General features: G+C 42.5%; 1 protein-coding gene across 5 annotated transcripts in view; it reads right to left on the bottom strand.

The window, feature by feature from the left end:
* MBNL2 (muscleblind like splicing regulator 2) overlaps positions 1-20937 on the bottom strand; it is a 158004-nt gene that overhangs the window by 85822 nt on the left and 51245 nt on the right. Inside the window, exon 1 of one of the 5 annotated variants that reach the window (XM_042979480.1) lies at positions 6702-8262. The exons of the other annotated variants lie outside the window; for them this stretch is intronic. Within the exon in view, the coding sequence (XP_042835414.1) occupies positions 6702-6737 (36 nt within the window). The 5' untranslated portion in view covers positions 6738-8262. Of the gene's footprint in view, positions 1-6701; positions 8263-20937 lie in introns of those variants that run through there. 5 annotated transcript variants of the gene reach the window in all.

Raw genomic sequence — 20937 nt, 5'->3', positions numbered from 1 at the left:
ATTTTTTAAATAATTTTTTAAAAGTTGATTTAATTTTGAGAGAGACAGAGACAGTGTGAGTGGGGGCGGGGCAGAGAGGAGGAGAGAGGGAATCCCAAGCAAGCTCTGAGCTGCCAGCACAGAGCCCGATGCAGGGCTTGAACTTACAAACCCGTGAGATCATGAGTTGAGCCAAAACCAGGAGTTGGATGCCACCCTGGCACCCCCATATCTTTCTAATTGATTGGGATTCTTTTCTCCCATTTGACCAATCAGAATAGTGAGACTAGTTCTAGAGAAAAGCTCTTCAAACAGCATTTGGGACTTGTTTATGTATGGTGTGGGTCAGAGAATGAAAGAAAGGGACATAGCGAAGGAAGAGAACTTTTGCTTAGGCTTTCCGGATGAGAGGGGCTTCATGACGAAGAGGCAAGTGAAGATGTTTGCAGTACCAGGGAGAGACAGACGAGCAATCTCCAAGGCCGAGGATGTGCTAAAGAATGGCTACAGAAATCCGGAGGTGTTTCAGAGGGGATATTCTCTGGGAAGACACTGCAATACTGTCACCGTATGAAGAACTGAGAAAGAGTCCAACCGGAAGAAATGGGACAGGAGTAAGTGGAGCTTGCTCTCGATCCCACATAGGTCTGGGACACGAAGACCCTGCCTGCTCTCGTTTCTGGTGACCACAAGTAACCTGGTGCAATGCAGGGCTCTCATCACCATTTGCTATTGGTGAGCTAATATAGGGGGTGTTTTCTGTAAACTAAACCCCTTTTCTAAACTGATTAAACTGTTCAATTGGGCCAGTGGAGCTGGACTGACTCGTAGGGCTTCTTCTTCCCAGGGCTGGGGGAGAACTCAATGGCAAGCAAAGGATGAGACAGCATTTCCTTCAAGTAACTCAATCTTCTTGTACCTGAGCATGCAGACAGCAGGGTGACCTCAGCCCCAAAGCATATGTAATGACATTCTGCTGCTCAGCGAGGTCTCTTACCTGTGCCTCAACAGACCAGGCTCAGCTCCTTCCCATCACATTGCCCCAGCTTTTCCTCATGCCTGAAAGGCTCTGAGACACAAAGAGGTCATCAGAAAAAAGACAAGTCTAGATCTATCCAGAAAATATTACTGTAACATGTATGGTATAGCATGTTATATAATATATAATATTTACATGTGATTTATTTTACATAATAATATGTAATATTGATAAATAATATATTATTTAAATATATAACATGTATTTATATGTTATATATATGTATTACATATATAATATGATATATATATTACATGATATATATTACATATATTATATGTATTACATATATAATATATATTACATAATAATATATATATTGCACATATAATATATATTACATATATAATAGGTACATTACATATGTACCTATAGAAATCTATCTTTTGGAATGTAAAGTTTTTAAATGTTTTATTTTTGAGAGAACACAAGTAGGAAAGGGGCAGAGAGAGGGGGACAGGGGATCTAAAGCGGGCACTGACAGCAGTGAGCTGGACGCAGGGCTCGAACTCGCAAACCTCAGTATCACAACCTGAGCCGAAGTGAGACGCTCAACTGACTGAGCCACCCAGGTGCCCCTGGAATGTATTTTAAATGCAAACAGCTAATAGTGAACAGAATACTGCAACTAGCTCTTTTTTGCTACTAAATAATATGCTTTGGAGCTTTTGCCAAGTCAGATGTGGATGTGTTTGATATAGATGTTAGAGTAATTCCCCTCAGTTTTTAAGTGTCACGTGTATTTCAGAGTATCAGTTATCCAAAGCTTATTTAACCCGTCCTGGATGACCTCAGTGATTAGTTTTGTGATCGTTTTTCACTCTTATTAATACTGCTGACATGAACACACTAGTACATGCCTTTTTATATGCATATGTAAGTATTTCTTTAGCATAAATATCTAGAAATGGAATTGCTGACTTGAATGCTATCAACATTTAAGAATATAATTTATATTTCCATGTTGTCCTCCAATAAGTCTAAGCTGTTTTAGACTTCCATAGCATATGAGAGTGCATAATTCTCTATAACACTGCCAGTATTAGGGACCTTTAATTTTGTCCAACTGATGGGGAAAAATAGAAAAGAATATTAGAAAAAGAACCAGAAAAATCTAGGTCTAGAGAGATGAAGGTAGCTGCAATCTAGTTTGATAAACTCCCCAAAGCCTCAGTGATCACACTTTGTAAAACTGAGTCACTTAGACTCTTCTGATGATCACAGCAGACTGCTGCCTTTCTCCCAAAGCAGCCAGGCTCATGACAAGTTAGGCACCTCGTTTCACTCTTGTGCTCGAAGATCAGTCTGCCCACACATGCCAGGTCACCATAATGATCTTAATGATGAGGATGAGTCGTGACACACCAGTGAGTCTTTACATTTTAATAATGCAAATAAGTCCTGATGAGGAGACTAAGCTGCATTGTCCCAATAGTCCAAGGCTCGCTGTGGCTGTAGGGGACAGGCAGCCCATTCTGTGTATTCCCCCGTTCTTCCGGCACAAGCAGGAGGAATACAACTTCCCATTTCTGGGGCGCTTGGGTGGCTCAGTCGGTTAGGTGTCCAACTTCAGCTCAGGTCATGATCTTGTGGTCCATGAGTTCGAGGCTCCCTGTCGGGTTCTGTGCTGACAGCTCGGAGCCTGGAGCCTACTTGGATCCTGTGTCTCCCTCTCTCTCTACCCCTCCCCCACTCATACTCTGTCTCTCTCTCTCAAACGTAAATAAACATTAAAAAATTAAAAAAATTAAAAAAAAACCCTTTCCCATTCATGTTCCCCTCACCCCCCATATTATTTTTTGGGAAAGTTGATAATTGCCATTACTAATAGGTATGTGCTAAATATTCACCAATATATGCTATTGTGCTAAGTCTTTTCAACGAAACTATCCTAGTGAATTATAGAGAGCCGAGTATCTCTGAAACTTGAGCAGGCCTGAGATAATGAGAGAATGTACAGAAGGAAAGGCTTGACTGGTGTGATGTAAAGGGAGGAAGAACACAGGTTGAGCTGGGATCAAGTCCTACATGGTCTCGGTTTATGTGTGATTTTGCATAAAATACTGAATTGTGCTGAGTCTCTGTTTCCTTGTCTTTTAGAGGCGGCACAGCATTGAGTGCCTGCCATGTGCCAGCCTCATTCTACGTGCTTGGCATATGGAAGAAAGCACAATGAAGTGCTTGCCCTCAAGGAATTTTATTTTCTAGGGGGTGAAGCAGGTGAGAGACAGCCACCAAGCACACAGAAGCATTTATATCTTCATTCATTCAGGAAATAGTTACTGAGCTCATAGTTTGTGCCCAAGACCGTTCGAGGACTTGTTTTAAGAATCCTGTGGGGCACCTGGGTGGCTCAGTCGGTTGGGCGTCCGACTTCGGCTCAGGTCACGATCTCGCAGTCCGTGGGTTCGAGCCCCGCGTTGGGCTCTGGGCTGATGGCTCAGACCCTGGAGCCTGCTTCCGATTCTGTGTCTCCCTTTCTCTCTGCCCCTCCCCCGTTCATGCTCTGTCTCTCTCTGTCCCAAAAATAAAATAAACGTTAAATAAATAAATAAATAAATAAATAAATAAAAAAGAATCCTGCCTTCCAGGATTGTTTTCAGAATTACATGCAATACCCGAACAATGGCTGGTACAGTTGACAATGTGTAGATATGCTTACTAAATGGTGGCCATGATGGTGATGATTATTTTCTTTCATTTCTCTCTTCTCCTTTCAAGAAACATTTTGTTTATCCACTTTAAAAAACTTCTTGAATGTGTGCATATATTTATTGCTGCTCTCTCTATAAGTTAGCCTTTTGTCTCTAATTCTTGTTTTAGGCAGTTATTTCTTCTTTGGAGAGGCGAGCGGAGCCACAGTTAGGATTTCACGTGTACTTGTGTACAGACCTCTCGGAATCACTGGGAGAAGGAAGAGTCAGACTCCTTTCTCAACCTGCAGCCTCCTTCCACCTGCAGCAAGGCCTTTACACAGAGCTTATTTGTCATTGTCCTGTAATAGTTTGACGGATGGCCCTCACAGGGGCTGCTCTAAAGCAAATAATGGTCCAGTAGGGAGACACGGAAGATGGGAGTCGTGTGAAACCAGGCAAAAGGACCGAGATGGGGTGACTAAGAACACAGGTGGCCTCATGGAGTCAGAGAAGGAAGACAGAGACGGCGTGTTCTACCCTCTTACCCACTAACGCCACCTCCGTTTTCCTACTTAAGTCCGATGAGAAGTTTCCCTCACCTCCTTAAGCCCCAGTCTGAATTGGCTAGCCCCTAGTATGCTTCCAGAGTACATACCCCGGAACTTCCCATGCTCTAGGGCACACAGATACCCTCCTAGTACTTATTATACTGCATTCTAGATGCCCGATACTCATTTCTGACCCCACCTCACCCCAACCCCCAACCATTAAACTATCACTGACTTGAAGTCACGATGATGTCTTCACTGCTGTATTCTCTGTAAAAGACAGAACCTGGGATATATCAGGCTTCGGTAAATTTTCTGATGAATGAATTAGGCAAAGACAGAGAGAGAAAGTAGAAAAGTTAACAGGTCGGGGCACCTGGGTGGCTCGGTCAGTTAAGAATCCGACTTCAGCTCAGGTCATGGTCTCGTGGTTTGTGAGTTCGAGCCCCGCATCGGGCTCTGGGCTGACAGCTCAGAGCCTGGAGCCTGCTTCGGATTCTGTCTCCCTCACTCTTTTCCCCTCCCCTGCTCATGCTCTGTCTCTCTCTCTCTCTTAAAAATAAACACGAAAAAAAAACAATTAAAAACAAGAAAAGTTCACAGGTCAAAGGCTTAGAGGGAAGGCCCAGGTACCAAATGAATCTTCACAATGAGTAAAAAGTAACACAGGCCTTCAAATAGTGACTCATCCCACAGTTCTGGATAGACAGAAAAAGCTGAGAGAAGCTCAGAAAAAGGGCTACAGAGAAGACCTCCAGGGTGGGAAGACTTCCCATCAGAGAAGGTGAAATTGGACTCTTGCCTTCTGAAATCCACTTATTTGTGTTTGCATCCAGTCTGTGTTCAGCCACTTAAATGGCCCTGCTGTTTAAATGGCAGTGATGAAGGTTCACACCATGCTTTATCTATAAAGCCTTTTTGAGTTACATGGAGTCAGACTGGATACTTGGGGCCAAAGATCTAGAGATCTTCTGCGGGTCGTGCCTTCATTTTCTTGTACGTATAGTGAGATAAATAGACCTTCTCACCTAATAATAGCCTTTTTCCCTCTTTTCAGTACTGTTTGCAACTACCTGCAAATTTAAGTGCTAAAGAAAAATGGACGGCATCCTCTTTGCTATCTTATTAAACCATACTTCTATGTTCACTAAGGTGACAAGAATAGATACACTGAAAACTTCTATAGCATATTAATGTGTTAAGCATCATACCATACTTAGTTCCTGATATAATTTTGAGTTTCCTCTGGGGGAAAAAACAGTTCCTCTGGATTCTTTTTATAAAAAAAAAAAAAAAAAAAAAAAAAAAAACCACCTTGAAAAAGCTTTCAGATACTCAAAGACATGAATCTTGCTCTATTCCCTTGTGTATATCTGATTTAAAGGTTAATAAGTAATTAGGAAGAACACTCATCCAAAAATTACCAATTAATATACCATCATTTTCATTAAAAATGCTATTAATTATATTGTACAAATGTCCTAGACTGGCTAATAAAAAGTTACCTAAAGCAATTCTAAGCCTTTTGTGGGGGGTGGGGTGGGGAAGAGAAATGAATCAAAATCAATCACTTTTTAAAATTATGATTTGGGTTTAAGAGGTCAAACAAAAGAGGCTGTTAAAATAAAAAAATCAGAGGCCAGCCTTGAAAATTTCCTGAGCATACACAACCAGTTTAGCCATACAGACAAAGCTTAATTTATCTTATTTTGCAAGGTTAACTTGACCTGGATCACTTCTGGCTTATGACTCTGAACATCGTAAGCAAAACTGGGAACTATTTCCCGAGGTTGATATGAGGTCACCACTGACCAGTTTCCTATCCTTTGAGAAAATTCTAGTATTGTGTCCAGTCACTGTGAAGAATAAACTTTCTCACTATATAAGCTGCTTTACAACAATGCACCCTGGAGCCTCATTCCCTGTTTTGGGCTGAGTGCTCCCAGTTTGCAAAGTGTCTTCTTGGTTGTGCGCACAGTAAACTTATACTGATTACTCCTTCAGCGATTGGCCGGTTTTACTTCTGTTATTTATGATCTTTTGACAAGGGGAAACGAATGTCTCCGGTATTTAGTATGGATAGAATCTGATGGGGTTCCATGATTTATTTTATGTACCCAGTCATTATCACTAAGAAAACCTGCCTAAGAAGATATCCTGGCAGATGTTTAATGTGGAAGCTTGACAAACAGCTGTTCTTTGGTTCTTATAATGTAAAGCAGTCCTTTATAAATGAGACCAAACTTTTAACCCATCCACATATGTTTTTGTCAGTTTTCTAGGAGACTGTGATTAGAAAGTTATGATTGCAGTATCTTACACATTTTGTTCTACACCTTAAACTTTGCTCTATACCATAAATGCTATTAGTCATTTGTTAGAAATGCACACAAGTCCGAGGTTGGAGAGTTCATGATTAAACCTGTACCGTGACACTTAGGGTTCCACCAGATTTCATTTGAACCGTTGTACATATCTCCAAAAGTATTGTGCTCTCACCGTCTTATCCTGTCGCCTCCTGTATGGACCAAACATCTATTACTGTTGTGTGCCTTTGGGCTCGGCGAGGCAGCTGGCTAGTGTTCGGCAAAGATCGAAACTGTGTAAAGCTGCAGCTCAGCACCATTTTGATATGTAACAGACTATAACAGGAACACTTATCATCAATGAAATGAACCAAGTGTGGTATTAGGAACTATACAATCAACCCAGACGCAAACTAAGGATTTTCCATTGCATCATAGATATTTACAGGTTGCTAGGCAACTAAATATTCCACCACTGACACTAGGGAAAATTTCTCTTGCTAAGCTAGGATTGGCCGTTTTAGTAATTAGTTCTGCATGAGACTGCCTCTTAATATCCCCGGCATAGAACATTTTAAAGGACACAATACAAATCCCAAGCTTGCATTATTTGAGCAGTTCCCTAGATGGAAACTCTTATCCCTCCGGGCATGTTCAGATATTTTTTTACTCATATTGAACAAATACCTGTCTTCATCCTTTCCACAGAGCAACTTTACCTCTTCTTCACCATTCCAACTCTGAGTATTTGGCAATAGCTGCCATATTTTCTCTGAATCTGTCTTTCTTCAGAGTAAACATACCCAGATCATTTGCTGATTCATTCCCATTGCTTCCCATCCTGGTTGCTCTCCCCTCCCGGTGGCACCAATGGCAATGACTGGGATTGGCGGCTGTTGTTTTACGGTGCACTGTTACAGGTAATGACTTGTAGTCTGTTGTGTTGTTGGATATTTCAACTAAAGTGGACACAGGAATAAGAAGTCAAAGGCTATGGAACAGGGGGCTGACCTTTTTTATCCTGACTTGGAAAATGCTACCTGTGAGACACCATACTTTTGTGCCGTCTTGGAACCTGGGGAGACAAGTGGAAACTTTAAGTAAGACTTTCAGGGATGCTTACTAGGTTTATGCGGTGTTGAGAACAAGCAGTTTCAGTGCGTGATGAGATCGTTTGGAGCAAAATTTCGAAAATGGGCATATGAATCACTGGACAGCTTCTAAAAATACAGATTCCTGGGATCCATGTACTCAGTCTTACTGAATAGGTGCCTCCAGAAGTCCCCAAGGGAAAAACGGGTAGAAGCCACAGTTATAGGGTATCCAACGTGAAGGTCAGCCATTTCTTTCAGCTGACGTCTACATAGCCTGTGAGGCTCTTTTCCATGACATGCTCTGGCTCCCTTTTGCAGTCCATCCTTCTCTTTTCTCAAAAGGTCTTTTTCCAATAACTAGTACCAAACAGTTTAGTATTTAGTTGTTAATTTTGCATGGCTCTTTGTCTCCTCGGCTATTTTAGAAACCCCGTCAGAGCACGAACTCCGTCTGATACGTCCATGTCTCTCAAGGAATATGGCACAATATTGAACAGCCATTGATGGATGGCGAGGGGTTTTGGAGGCTGTGGAAAAAGAAGTTAAAAGACAAAAGGGAGCAAGATGCAGGAGGCCAGCTAGAAAAGTTTAAGATTACAGAGATCAAAGAAGTCTTTCTTGTGAAAGAAGTTTCTTTTTTTTTAAATTTTGTTTTAATGTTTATTTATTTTTGAGAAAGAGAGAGAAAGATAGCATGAGTGGGAAAGGGGCAGAGAGAGAGGGAGACACAGAATCTGAAACAGACTCCAGGCTCCAAGCTGTTAGCACAGAGACCGACTTGGGGCTCAAACTCATGAAATGTGAGATCATGACCTGAGCCAAAGTGGGACCCTCAACCAACTGAGCCACCCAGGCACCCCTGAAAGAAGTTTCTTCTGAATTGCACTTGTGGCCTGTTATTAAGTGATAGGGTTCATGCAGGGTATTGGTCTCTCCCCATCAAACCTGATCTTTGGAGACATCAGGCAGTAATTCACAAGACTATGTTATATAAATCTGGCCAGGAGATCTAGAATTTCCTGCATTCCTTGCCCATCTGAAACACCAGAGGTAAATGAATTACCTCTCTTCTGGTGCAATTCCATCATCTGACAAAGCCTACAGCAAGGATACCGTGGGCCACTGATAAAAGTTCCAAAATAAGCATAAAGGGGTCCCTTAGGCAGTTACATAGGCTTTTTAAAAAATATCAAAGACACATAAGATTTCAAAATTGCTTCAGTCTGGACGATGGAAAGACTCTCCAATGATGTCATGGCCTGGCCTCCTGCAATTCCTTCTCCAGGCAGAGTGGCCTTCTCCTGAGGCAAACGGGAACGTGTCAACCTCTTGTGGAAATCTTAGTATTGAGCATAAAACTCAGACTCTTACATGGTTTCTCTCTTATTCACGGTCTCAGGCTTCTGTCCCCCTGACCAATGGATTGTGCTGTAGTTGCCCTGCCTCGTTTCTAGAAAGAGGGAAGTACTTTTATCCCAAGGCTTTGGAGCTCCCTTTCCCCCACTCCTGGGGAAGGTCTTCTCTCCATCTGGCTGCCTCCTCCTCCGTGTCCTTCAGATCTCTGCTCAGAAAGTAACTCCTTGAAGACAGCATCCCAGGTCACATTTTCTATTTAAATTCTTCCTCGATCACATTGGCTTCTATCCAAGTTTATTTCCTATTTAGCATTTCTCACAACTTGAAAATAACTAATTTTTTTAGGATGGGGGGGTGCTGTTTCTAGCCATTTGATTTCTGTCTACTCTCATTAGAACAAAAGCCCCATGAGGTCGAGAAACCGGGCTGCTTTTAGAACAGGCTGTATTGCCTGTGCCTAGCCTGGTGCCTAGCCCGGTGCCTGTCACTCTGTGGGCGCTCGGTATTTCCTGAATGAAGAGCGGTCTTGATAAGTTGTGATTATTTGATTAGTTTGTTTACTTTTCTCTTGTTTCCTTCACTCGACTGCGAGTTCCATGGGAACAAGGTGTCTGTCTTTTTAGGCATCAAACATAGTGCTCAGCACTTGGTGGTGGCCCAATGACTGTAGAAGAAGTAAATGAGCAAAGACATTGAAATTCTCTAGGAAACGAAACTTCTTCCTCTGCGGCTTTATATACCACTCAGAACATCTGGAGCTACTAGAATTCTTCATTAAGAATTCTGCTATCCCAATATTTTCCCGCGATCACAGTTCCTGTTAACAACCAAGTGCCCGACGGGAGCAGAAGGGAAGCGATATGAATTAAATTTCGCAAATGAGGTTGCTGATGATTAATTTTACATCCTGAGCATCTGGGTCAGGGCTTCGTTTCATGGCAGGTGTGGAAATAATATCTTTGGTGTCATTATTCATGATTTTACTAAGGGCTGGGAGCACTTGAAATGTTCTTCTGAATGAGATTTGAGATGTGGACCAGATGTGTAATTTTAAGGTTTTTTTTTTTAATGTTTTTTATTTATTTTGAGAGAGAGAGAGAGAGGAGAGGGAGAGAGAATCCCAAGCAGGCTCTGCGTTGTCAGGACAGAGCCTGACAAGGGGCTCGATCTCACAAACCGTGAAATCATGACATGAGCCTGAAATCAAGAGTAGGATGCTTAACTCACTGAGCCACCCAGGCACCCCAACCAGATGCTTATTTTTAAAAAACCTGTATGTACTGTATTCTCCTTTTCGAGAAACAAATTTTCATATTAAGATGGCTCATTAATGTACTTTGGTGTCCATGGCACTTATTCAGTTGAAAACTACAAGTGATTAATTTTTTAAAAATACAAAGTGTCACTTAGATGACAGCAGACTGAGTGAAATGTAAACATGCCTAAAATTGAAGCCAATCATTTTGTTTTGCTTGAACTGGGTAAAAACTCCGAGTCATTTTCCCTTCCTCCTTCTCCTGGCATCATCTCGTTTTCCAAGGGGCCTGCCATTCATTGTAGACACACGAACTCAGTCCTAAGAAAATGGTCTCATCAGACATATCCCCCTAATGCTGGTTGGTCAGGCAGGACAGCCAGGTACGGCTGATCACAAATAAATATGTCAACATCCACTCCCTTCCTGAATCCCAGAAGTGGTGCTCTGGGGGTGGATTCGTCCTCTTATCAGTTTTATTCTTCTTGGTCTTGACAGTGCTGAGAAAGGGTAATAGAAACTAGGCTATAATCTTTGAGCCAGAGGAAATTGAACCAAACCAAGTGGAAAGAATATGCTACTTAGCATTAGCAGGTCAATTCACGAGGAAATTGTAAAACAGGTGCAGCCTGTCACTGGTAAAGCTCTGCCAGAAGAGGCCTGGTCTCTGTAGCCCCAGAGGTGAGCCCCCCTGCTGTAGTTTAGACCTTAGTATTGGATGCCGGCTACCCTGGGCTTCTGGGGGACCTGCTCTCATACACTGAAACGGGTATGTTCTAGGTCTGTTCTACGTCTCTGTCTCCGCTCAGGCTCATTTCCCACCCCCAACCCCCGCCAGTGAAAATCTACTCATTTGATGGATCAAGCTGTCCTTGTTTGCTAAGAGAAAAAGGCTTGCAGAACTTCCAGGCTTCTTTCAGGGAACGTGTGGACTTATCAGTGACTTTGTGATGACAAAGCCTTCTCTGTGTGCAGGGTCCAAACGAGTGAAATGGGGATTTCAGTTCAGATAGTATGAACCGGCATGTCCCTACCTTTCAATTGTATGGAGTTAATATTTCCAAGAAGAACGGGAAACTGACATAGAATTGCTCGCTTTTTCTTTTGCTGAGTGAGGCCATTAAGGGAAAAAGAACAAAAACTCATCTGCTAAGAAAACCTCTTTTAGAGACAAAAGGAACATTATGATAATCAATTAAAAAAAAAAAAAGAAGGTACAGAGACGCCTGTGCAGTCAGTTAAGTGTCCGACTGCAGCTCAGTTCATGATCTCGCCGCTCGTGGGTTCTAGCCCCGTGTTAGACCCTGTGCTGACAGCTCAGAGCTTGGAGCTTGCTTTGGATTCTGTGTCTCCCTGTCTCCCTGCCCCTTCCCTGCTTGTGCTCTCTCTCTCTCTCTCTTTCAAAAACAAATAAACATTTAAAAAAAATTTAAAAAGAAGGTATAATCTCTGAATAAAAAAGAAACTTTGAATTGAAAGAATTCAGCTTTATTTAAAAAAAAAACATTTTGTACAGTTTCAGTTGTTTCAGATGGACACATCCTAGAGTATTACAATAGACCACTATGCCTGTAGATAACAATACGGTGTCGTGCCTTTAAAAATTTGTTACACGGGTGAGGTCATAGCTCATGTTATGTGTCCTTACCACCATAAAAATGAAACAAAACTAAGAAAGAAAGTATTTCAGTGTCCTTATTTTATAGACTAGTGAAAATGTCGTCCAATGCCAGCGTAAGTGTATAGCCAGGCTTTTCGGATCTGCTGAGTTGCCCACGGTGGTCCAACAAGCCACTCCATGAATTTTAACAGCTCTTCGCTGACACTTGTGGGCAAATCTCCATGTGATCTGTCATTCCAGAAACATGAGCATGACCCAGAAACACCTTTTGGGTTGTAAAGCAAAGAGCTTATTTGTACAGAACCTTTAACTTTGAGGTTTTATCTGTCTGTGGGTTGACAGAAAAAAATTAAGCAGTGGGTAGCCAGAAAAGTGATTTGAATGTTGTTGAAACAGTGGCATTTAAAAGCGTAAGAATTAAGGATACATTTATGCATTTGCAAATCTGATTGAGCACTCTGCACGTGCTGGGTGCAGGGACAGAGCAACGAGATCCCTGCCTTACAGCCTCACCTCCTCGTGGTAGAGACAGACGCAGAGGAGACACAGAGATAGATCACATCCCTTAAGGATAATTTCTGAGGTTGCTTTTGTGGGTAGATGTGGGCCATGTAAGTAAAGTCCGGATGAAAGTGGAGAACTGAGGCTTGCAGCTACATGGGAGAAGAGCATTCCACGTAGAGGGAACAGCTGGTGCAGAGGCCCTGAGGAACAAAGAGGCCACTGTGATAGGAACACAGTCGTGAGGGGGAGCGTGGTCGACTTATGGGGCCAGAAGTGCAGCAGGGAGCCAGAGCACAGGGGGCCTTAAGGGCTGTGATTGCATAAGTGACACGGACAGCTACTGGAAGGTTCTGAGCTAGAGAATGACGTGACCTGACTTCCAGGTCACGCTGTTCAAGGAGGGAGTCGCAAAAGTGTGAGCTACCGTAGGCTGTTACAATAGTCCATAGGAGACATATGGTGGCTTGGGCCAGGGTGGTCATGACAGAAGTGCCAGAAAGTGCTTGGATTTAGGATGTCTTCAGAAGGTGGAGAAAGCCGGGCTTCCTGATGGACTGGATGTGGTGGTGATGGTAAGAGAAGATTGAAGCTGGGTTTTAAGATGTTTTACTTGATCAAGCAAATAAACAGCACCATCTACTGAGAACAGGGACAATGGGAACAGGAGGTTGTAGGGGAAACCAAAACCTTAGCGGTCCTATTAAATGTGAGACGTCACTTAAATATCCAGGTAAAAATGTCAGGTGGGCAATTGAATACATGAGTCTAGAGCTTAGGGGAGAAATTGGGGCCAGAGACAGAAATTATGAAACGTTCAGCATACGAAAGATGTCTACAGCCACTGGGTTGGATGAGGTCATCTAGGGAGTCCAGCTCTCTGGATTATGGGCCAGAAAGTACAAAGGTTCTGAGGCAAGATCATGCTTGGTGAGTTATAAGGGTAAGGGGGGTCATTGTAGGTGTGAGGAAACGTAGAGACATTCAAAGTCTGGAATGATGCCAGTGTTCAGAAGGAGGAGGATTCAGGAAGGCAGACAGAGCAGGAGTGGCCAGTGAGGTAAGGGGAAACCAGAGAGTGAATCACCCACACTACGCACGTAGGGTCTTTCAAGCTTAGGTCCTTCAGAGCAGTTTATAATTTTGCTCTGCCCTCTGTGATCTCCGCTGATGGAAGAAGGGGTGTATGCTGTTCCACTCCCAGTGTTCACCAGCACCTGTCCCATGATCAATTATTGTTCATTTGTTTTGAGCAGAGGTTGAATGCGGCAGTCTACAGATGGAATCCAGCCTGTAGATGTGTTTTGCTTGAACTTCAGGGTCTAAAAAATATTTTCGTTGGTTGCCAAGGTTAGGGATTGGGAAACTTCACACCAAAATATGTACCTCTGGTTCTTTTTTAAAAAATCCCCAGGAGTCTCAGAAGGCAGGCAACAGCTGTGTGCGGCTGAATGGTGGCCGCCACGGTCGGGGGGTCACATGCTTTTCAGTTACTTTCCTGCAGTCTGTAGTCCTCCTTGCATTTCCCCCACAGCCAGTGCTGAGTGCCTCACTCCCATTTCTTGCTGAGTCCTGCGGATTTTGGTTTGTACCTCTTGTTCAGTGAAAGAGGGAATGAATGAATGAATGAATGAGCGGACTAAATGAATGAGTATTTACCAATGAGGCACCTGGAGCCCGCTCAGAGAGGTGAAATGAAATAAGATTATGTGCAGGAAAGCCAGGGCGCAGATATAGACTCCCAGGCCAGGGCTTTTTAAATCTTTGCTTCCTAGTTTGCATTGTATTAAAAACATTCTGGGGCGCCTGGATGGCTCAGTCAGTTAAGCATCAGACTCTTGATTTCGGCTCAGGTCATGATCTCGTGGTTCGTGAGTTCGAGCCCTGTGTTGGGCTCTGCGCTGACAGCGGGGAGACTGCTTCAGATTCTCTCTCTCCCTCTTCCTCTGCCCCTTCCTTGTGCTCCCTCTCTAAATACATACATACATACATACATACATACATAAACAAAACCACATTCTAAAATAAAAGCAAAAGTTTGAACGAAGGAAGGAGGGTGCTGACAAGATGCTATTTCCATTTTCAGAAAAAAACTAGAATCTTAAACAAATCATGATAAATGTTTCTTTCTCCTTAAGCTTTGGTGAGAAACGGTTTCATAAGAAACTGTTACACAGACTAGCAAAAGTTAGCATCCCTGCCCAAGGCTAAGTGAATAATAAACAAATGTAATTATTCAAGAACGTAATTAAGGTTAAAAGTGATATTTTGCTCCGTTTGATTTTTGGAGAAAATAAGTTTTGCCAGTTTTCTCTGCGAATTATTTTAATCTATTTTTACATGTTTCAAACACAGATTATTGTAATCACAGAATGTCAGCTTATCATCTTTCTTTCATCTACTCAGTACCCAACACTGGAGTTTTTCAAGCCTCATCTCTCTTGCCAACTCCAATGATGGCCAGCGGCTGTTCCGAGCAGTGTGCACAGGTAGACTGTGAAAGTAGTCTGGGCTCAGGAGTTAGACTACAGTGTTTGGTTTCTGACATTCTCTAGGTTTGGATACGATTCTTACGGTTGAACGGTGTCCCCCTCCACCCAAAAGATGAATTAAAGAATTAACCTCTGTCCTCCAGACTGTGACTTGATTTGGAAGTAGGGTCGTTGCAGACATCACTAGTTAAGATGAGGTCATACCAGAAAACATGGGCCCCTAACCTAAAGTAACTGGCGTCCTTGTGAGATGGGGCAATTTAGACACAGACTCCAAGGGAAGACCATGTGAAGAAACACACGCAGGAAGACAGACATCAGAAGCTGGATCCAGAGAAGACACTGAGTCACCAGAAAAGAGAAGAGGCAGGGAAGCGTTCTCCCACGGAAGCTTCAGAGGGAGCATGGTCGTACCAACGCTTGTCTGGACTTGCAGCCGCCCTGAACTGGGGGACAGTACATTTCTGTTGTTTTAAGCTGCCCAGTCTTTGGTAGTTTGTTACGACCGCCACAGGAAACTAACGTAGAGATTATTTTGTCTACCTCTTAATTTTAGACTGGGTTAGAATGCAGGTGTCTTGAGGGTAGAAGCCGTGTCCCTAGGAAGGTGGCATCACCCACAAACGCCATAGATGTGCTATCCCTGATAGGACGTTTAGGGAGATGCCACCTTGAGAATCCTCATTCCTTTGCTCGCTAAAGGCACCGAAACTGATTCCACCTGCACTGTCCTCCTCTTGGCCCTCCTCTTGTCCTGGAAGCTACAAGTATATTCTTTCTTCACATAGAAATATCTTGAGTATCAGGAAGAATCTGGTGCTAATTTTGACCCTAGGCAAATTTGAGAAACAGCCAAAAAGTATCTTTAATGACCCTCTGGTCTTCTTGTGCCCACTTTAATGTGTCAGACTTCTCTGTAGATGAGACTTTCTTAACTTGCAGTCCATAGATAGTTTTTAGAAGCCAACATGAAACCCTTGAGATCTTAAGATTTGTTGCAATAGTCTGCATCTGGGTAAACATTTCACAGTTTAATAATTTATTAATTCTTAAAGTTTATATATTTCCCTACAACCAGAACAAGAAAGAAAAAGAAAGACTAAGGATCCTCGGCATGGTGGTCAGTGTCAAGCTAAGGTTTTGTGCCTGGGGAACAAGGCACATGGAGTGGGATGATGACTGGGGGTGGATGAAGAGTTTGGATCTAGGAATGTTCAACTACAGGTGAGTATGGAGCCTGCCTACAGGGTGTTTGGTGGGCATTTTGGCCACGGACTTGGCCAGGAAAGGGCACGCACCCAGAACCTGGATTGATCGACACAGAGGTGGGAATTGAATGCTGAGCGCAGACACCCTTTCAGAACTCGTCACCGACCTGATCCAGGAAAGACCAATGCTGAGTCTTGGCAAGTATCCACAGTGAGGAGGAAAGAGAGGAGAGGTGGCATTAGAGGCGAGATAGGAAGGAAGGTTGCAGTGGTAGAAGAAGTAGGAGTGGGGGGAAAGAGGAGGAAAGAAGTCCAAGGAGGGGCTGGCCAGGCTTGCAGAACAAAACGGAGAAATTAAAGAAAATGGTGAACAGCCACGCAGAGCAGTTTGGTGTCTGAGGTTCACTGGCAATCATCAATAAGTTCGTTTTGAAAAGTCGTGGGGATTCCTTCGTTAATTTATGCACTCTTGGGATGGTTATTGTTGCACCTCCTCCATGCATCAGTGCCACGCTAGGTGCTTGGGCACAGAGATGACTAAGACACCATCCTGTCCTTGGGAAGCTTACGGGCTTGTACGGCGACACATACTTAGAGGAGTGAACTGTTACATGGAGGTCTTCATAGTATCACGAAGGGGCAAGTGGTTGATTTGCCGCGGAGGGCAGCAGTCAGATGATGGATACATGGATCTCTTACACAAGGAGTAGAATTGGTGGTCCGGGCACCGTTAAAGTAGAACATGTCCTTCACTTTATCGTGATATCTGAAATCCTATGTGTCAGAATCGCACGGGCACACACACACACACCAACACCTTGGACCAAAACTACTTTTGCTACTGAGACCTAGTAAGTGATGTATAATATCTCTAGACAAATACAGACAAAAAGAAATACATGTGCCTCACTGTCTCTCCTTTTCAAATATGTAACTTTTTAGTACCTAGATCAGTTTATTCCTGGGGGCTTCTATTTTAGAATGTTTTTGACACTTCCATATGCTAAATTTGTGAAACATGGATATTGTTAAGATATTAGGAGTTTTAGAATTCATTAGACCAATGAGTTATTCTATAAGAGGAATTAGGAGGAGGGAAGGGATGGGGCGGCTTTGGAGTGACACTTACCTTGGATCATGTCTCTTCCCCACCATTTGTAAGTTATTTGTTGTTTCCAACCTGTATCCCACAACTGTAATGGTTGACTGAATATTTACCTTACAGAGTCGTTGGAAGGAACTGATAATTCATGAAAAATACCTGGCAGAAAGTAGCCTCTATGTGACTACAGAGATTTCTATAGATAACAAAATAATTGTCTGAGATTATATCTTCAAATCAGGCCAGAATTGAGCACATAACTTAAAAAATCCTCAAGCAATTTCTGCAAAGAATTAGCTTCTATTTGAAAGCAATTCAAGAACATGAAGTTAAGGCCAAGGCCAATGACATACATTTTTTAGTATGTTTTGAAGAACTGTCCCAAACGATCACATATCTACTACCATATTCGATTTTAAAATTTTCACCCATACACATGAAGACTAAAATTTTATTTGTCATCAGCCAACTTATAGCCAGCATCCCACAAATAAGTGAGTAGGATCTATTTTTATACATTTTCAAACTTAGAAAGAATGGGAGAGTAATAGTAAGTAGTTTCTGCAACACTTCAGAGAAACTGAAGTAATTTACTTGTCAATTACTTGTCAGTTTTCTTGTCAATTTTCTCATGTTGTATTACACTTCTATGCTGTATTATACTGGGGCCTCTAATTCCTGCACAGAGCCCCCTGATTTTGAAATCTATTGGACTATTGAGAACAGGGCCATAGCACATTGCCGTACAGGTTGTGCACTGCACAACTCCAGGGGGTGCCGGTCACACAGACCATATTGAGAAATGCACCCACACAAGCCATATGCAGCAGCCCTACCTGAGAGCCTTGAATCCTTTCCTAAGGAACATGCTCTACCGTGCAACAAATACTTATTGAGCATCTAATACGTAGGAGACACTGTTCTAGGCTCTGAGGACACGACAGTGATCAGAAAAGATACCATCCCCATCTACATGGACCTTCCATTCTAGCAGAAGGGAGGGGGACAGATAATGAACCCAAACCAAGTATGTGTTCAGTTTACCAGAAGGCGGTGTTAGGGAGAAGAAGAAAGCAAGATGGTGAGCAAATGGAATCACAGCCATGGGGAAATTACTATTTGAAATAAGGTTGGCAGAAAGGCTTCACTGTTGGCAGTTTGGATCAGAATCCAGAAGGGAATGAGGGATAAGCTGTTCGTACAATTGAGGCAGGAATATTCCAGGCAGAGCAAAGAGCAAGTGTAAACACTCTAAGGAGGAAGCCTACTTGGCACAGCCAGGGGCCAGGATAGAGGTGGGGTGGCTACAGGGGACTGGATGGGGGGACAGTGGTAGGACAGAAGTCAGGGGGTTGGGGTGAGAGTCAGATCTCCAGGGCCCAAACAGTTTTGTAAGGATCGGTCTTTACCCATGTACCCAGGCAAGCTGGGAAGCCACTGGGAGGCTTCCAATGGAAGAGTGACATCATCTCACTCAGGTGCTCAAAGAATCACAGGGTCTTTGAACTAATTTTTATTATGTAAAGCCAAAACAATTTCCCCAAAGACTGTAGGAGTGCTTTTTGTTTTTCTTTGGCCAAAATTAGCAACATGATTTTTTAAAAAATTTATTTCCTATTTTAATTTCAGTTTGAATTAAAACGTCTAAGCAAAGACATTAAATACTTGATGAAAGTGGTAAATGCCAAAACCTTTAGTGCCAATAAGCATGAAAGCTAATTCATTTATTCTCTTCCGGATGCTTCCGTCTGCAAAACAATCCAGACTAGTTCCTATTGGTTACAGGGAAAAGAACCTGAAAAGAAAAATCTCAAACATCTCAACTGTGAGGGAGACTGTTTTATGGATTATAAAGGAACAGAGATGGGGCCAACATGGTCAAGGATACGGGGAGGTTAGCTGCTCACGAAGCAATTTGCATTTTGTCAAGTTAACCTATCTTGTGGAACACCATGTTCCAGGCCTTCCAGAAAAATTTAAGCAACTGCACTGTTAAAAAAAATATCACAAATGCCTTTTCTGCCCAGTGGTTTCATTTAAAATGCAACAAGGTAACAGTTGTGAATAAAGTACAGTTGTCATTGTAAGAACTGTGCTCTATTTTCTGAAACATTTCTACAAAAGTATTTATAGATGTACAACTCTCTTTCCAAAGACCTCAGCAAATCTCCTTTGTAACCACCCACTCATTTGTTTAGTATGCTTTTATGGATGTTTCCTCATGGTTGCAAATAGTCCATAACAAAAACTAAAAAACAAAAAAGAATATGTCAGGCTTATAGTCGACTGGTCTCTATATTGGTATGCCAACACAGATTCCTCTTCCCTATTTTTCTGAACAAAAATAGTCCACAGTCCTTGAGAAAATACCTTGTAAGAAATACTAACCACAAACATAATGTCGGCGTCAAACTTGACTTGCTTTAATGTCATGACTAATTTGTATCACTGAGCTGTTATCACTCACACAGTAGATTCTTAAGAGTTTGGACACATTAAGAGTTGAACGCTTTATGAGTTGGACACATCCTGTCTGTAAAGCCAGTCATCAAAATCAGTGTCTATGCTGTGATACTTTATTATGAAGGGAAAATAACAGGAGCTGGCTCTACTATGTCCCGCCCTCTGCTAGGCATCTGGCATATCTTAGGCCAGGTAGTCTTTGCAGTAACCTTATCAAGTTGGAATTATAATATGAATATTGAATAAGAGGAAACTGAAGTCAAGGAGGTAAAATAATTTGTCTCAAATGCTATAGCTCACTTCTAACCAGCCAGAACTCATTCAAGCCCTGGCCTGACAGCAAAGCCCTTGTATTTCTGTCTGTCGTAGGCTGGTTCCGCGGAGCAACACTGTCTTATTTATTATATTAAATGAAATTAAAATTAAATAGCTTAATTATTGTTGTCATCATAATTTTTCTCTTTAGCTACCACTGTTGAGTGCCTTTTTTTTGAGAGAGAGAGAAAGAGACAGAGACAATGTGAGTGGAGGAGGGGCACAGAGAGAAGGAGACAGAGTCCCAAGCAGCCTCCTCACTGTCAGCACTGAGCCTGATGGGGGCTCGAACTCACAAAACCATGAGATCATGACCTGAGCCGAAACCAAGAGAGCGGGACGCTTGACCAACTGAGCCACCCAGGTGCCCCTGAGTGCCTTTTTAATTTACTCGTCCTTATTGTAAGAACTCGTCATTCTTACATCCACCTTGCAAGGTGAATATGCCCGCATGGTGCCGGGCAGTGTGCATACGTTAGCCAATGTCACTGGCAAATGTTCTCATTTCACTGATGAGACAACAAAGCTAAGAAGTGACAAGGGACCCACCCAAGTCGGGGAAGTGGTTGAGCAGGTATTTATAGACTCGGGTATGTCTTACTCCTATGTTATGGGCTCTTTTCACATTCTTCACAGTTTGACAACTTTAAAAATAAGTGACACCACGCTCAAATTAAATAATCTGAAAATGTACAATTCTAAAAGGGAACTGATAACTTAAGGCAATCTGTAACCATGCTTCAACAATGCAAATGATTCCACTAGACACTCCTGAAAATGGTCCTTAAAACTCAACATCTTCATGCTTGGTTCATGCTTTTATGTTAAACTTAACTGTTCTTCACCCTTTCTCCATGGGTTGGAATTCCTCCAACAACTGTGGTCCCGGAGAATCCACATTGAGGTAATAAATTGTAAGGACCTGGAAGTTGCTGTCCTCTTGATATTCAAGAAGTACTTAGCCTTAATGTGTTGTATATATCTCCCTCATATTTCCTTAACTAGCTGAAAGAATTAAGTTT

This window comes from Panthera tigris, chromosome A1 (assembly GCF_018350195.1).
Source record: "Panthera tigris isolate Pti1 chromosome A1, P.tigris_Pti1_mat1.1, whole genome shotgun sequence".
NCBI classification, from domain to species: Eukaryota; Metazoa; Chordata; class Mammalia; order Carnivora; family Felidae; genus Panthera; species Panthera tigris.
The sequence above is the reverse complement of the archived record's forward strand: the minus strand, read 5'-3'. Positions and strand labels throughout refer to the sequence as shown.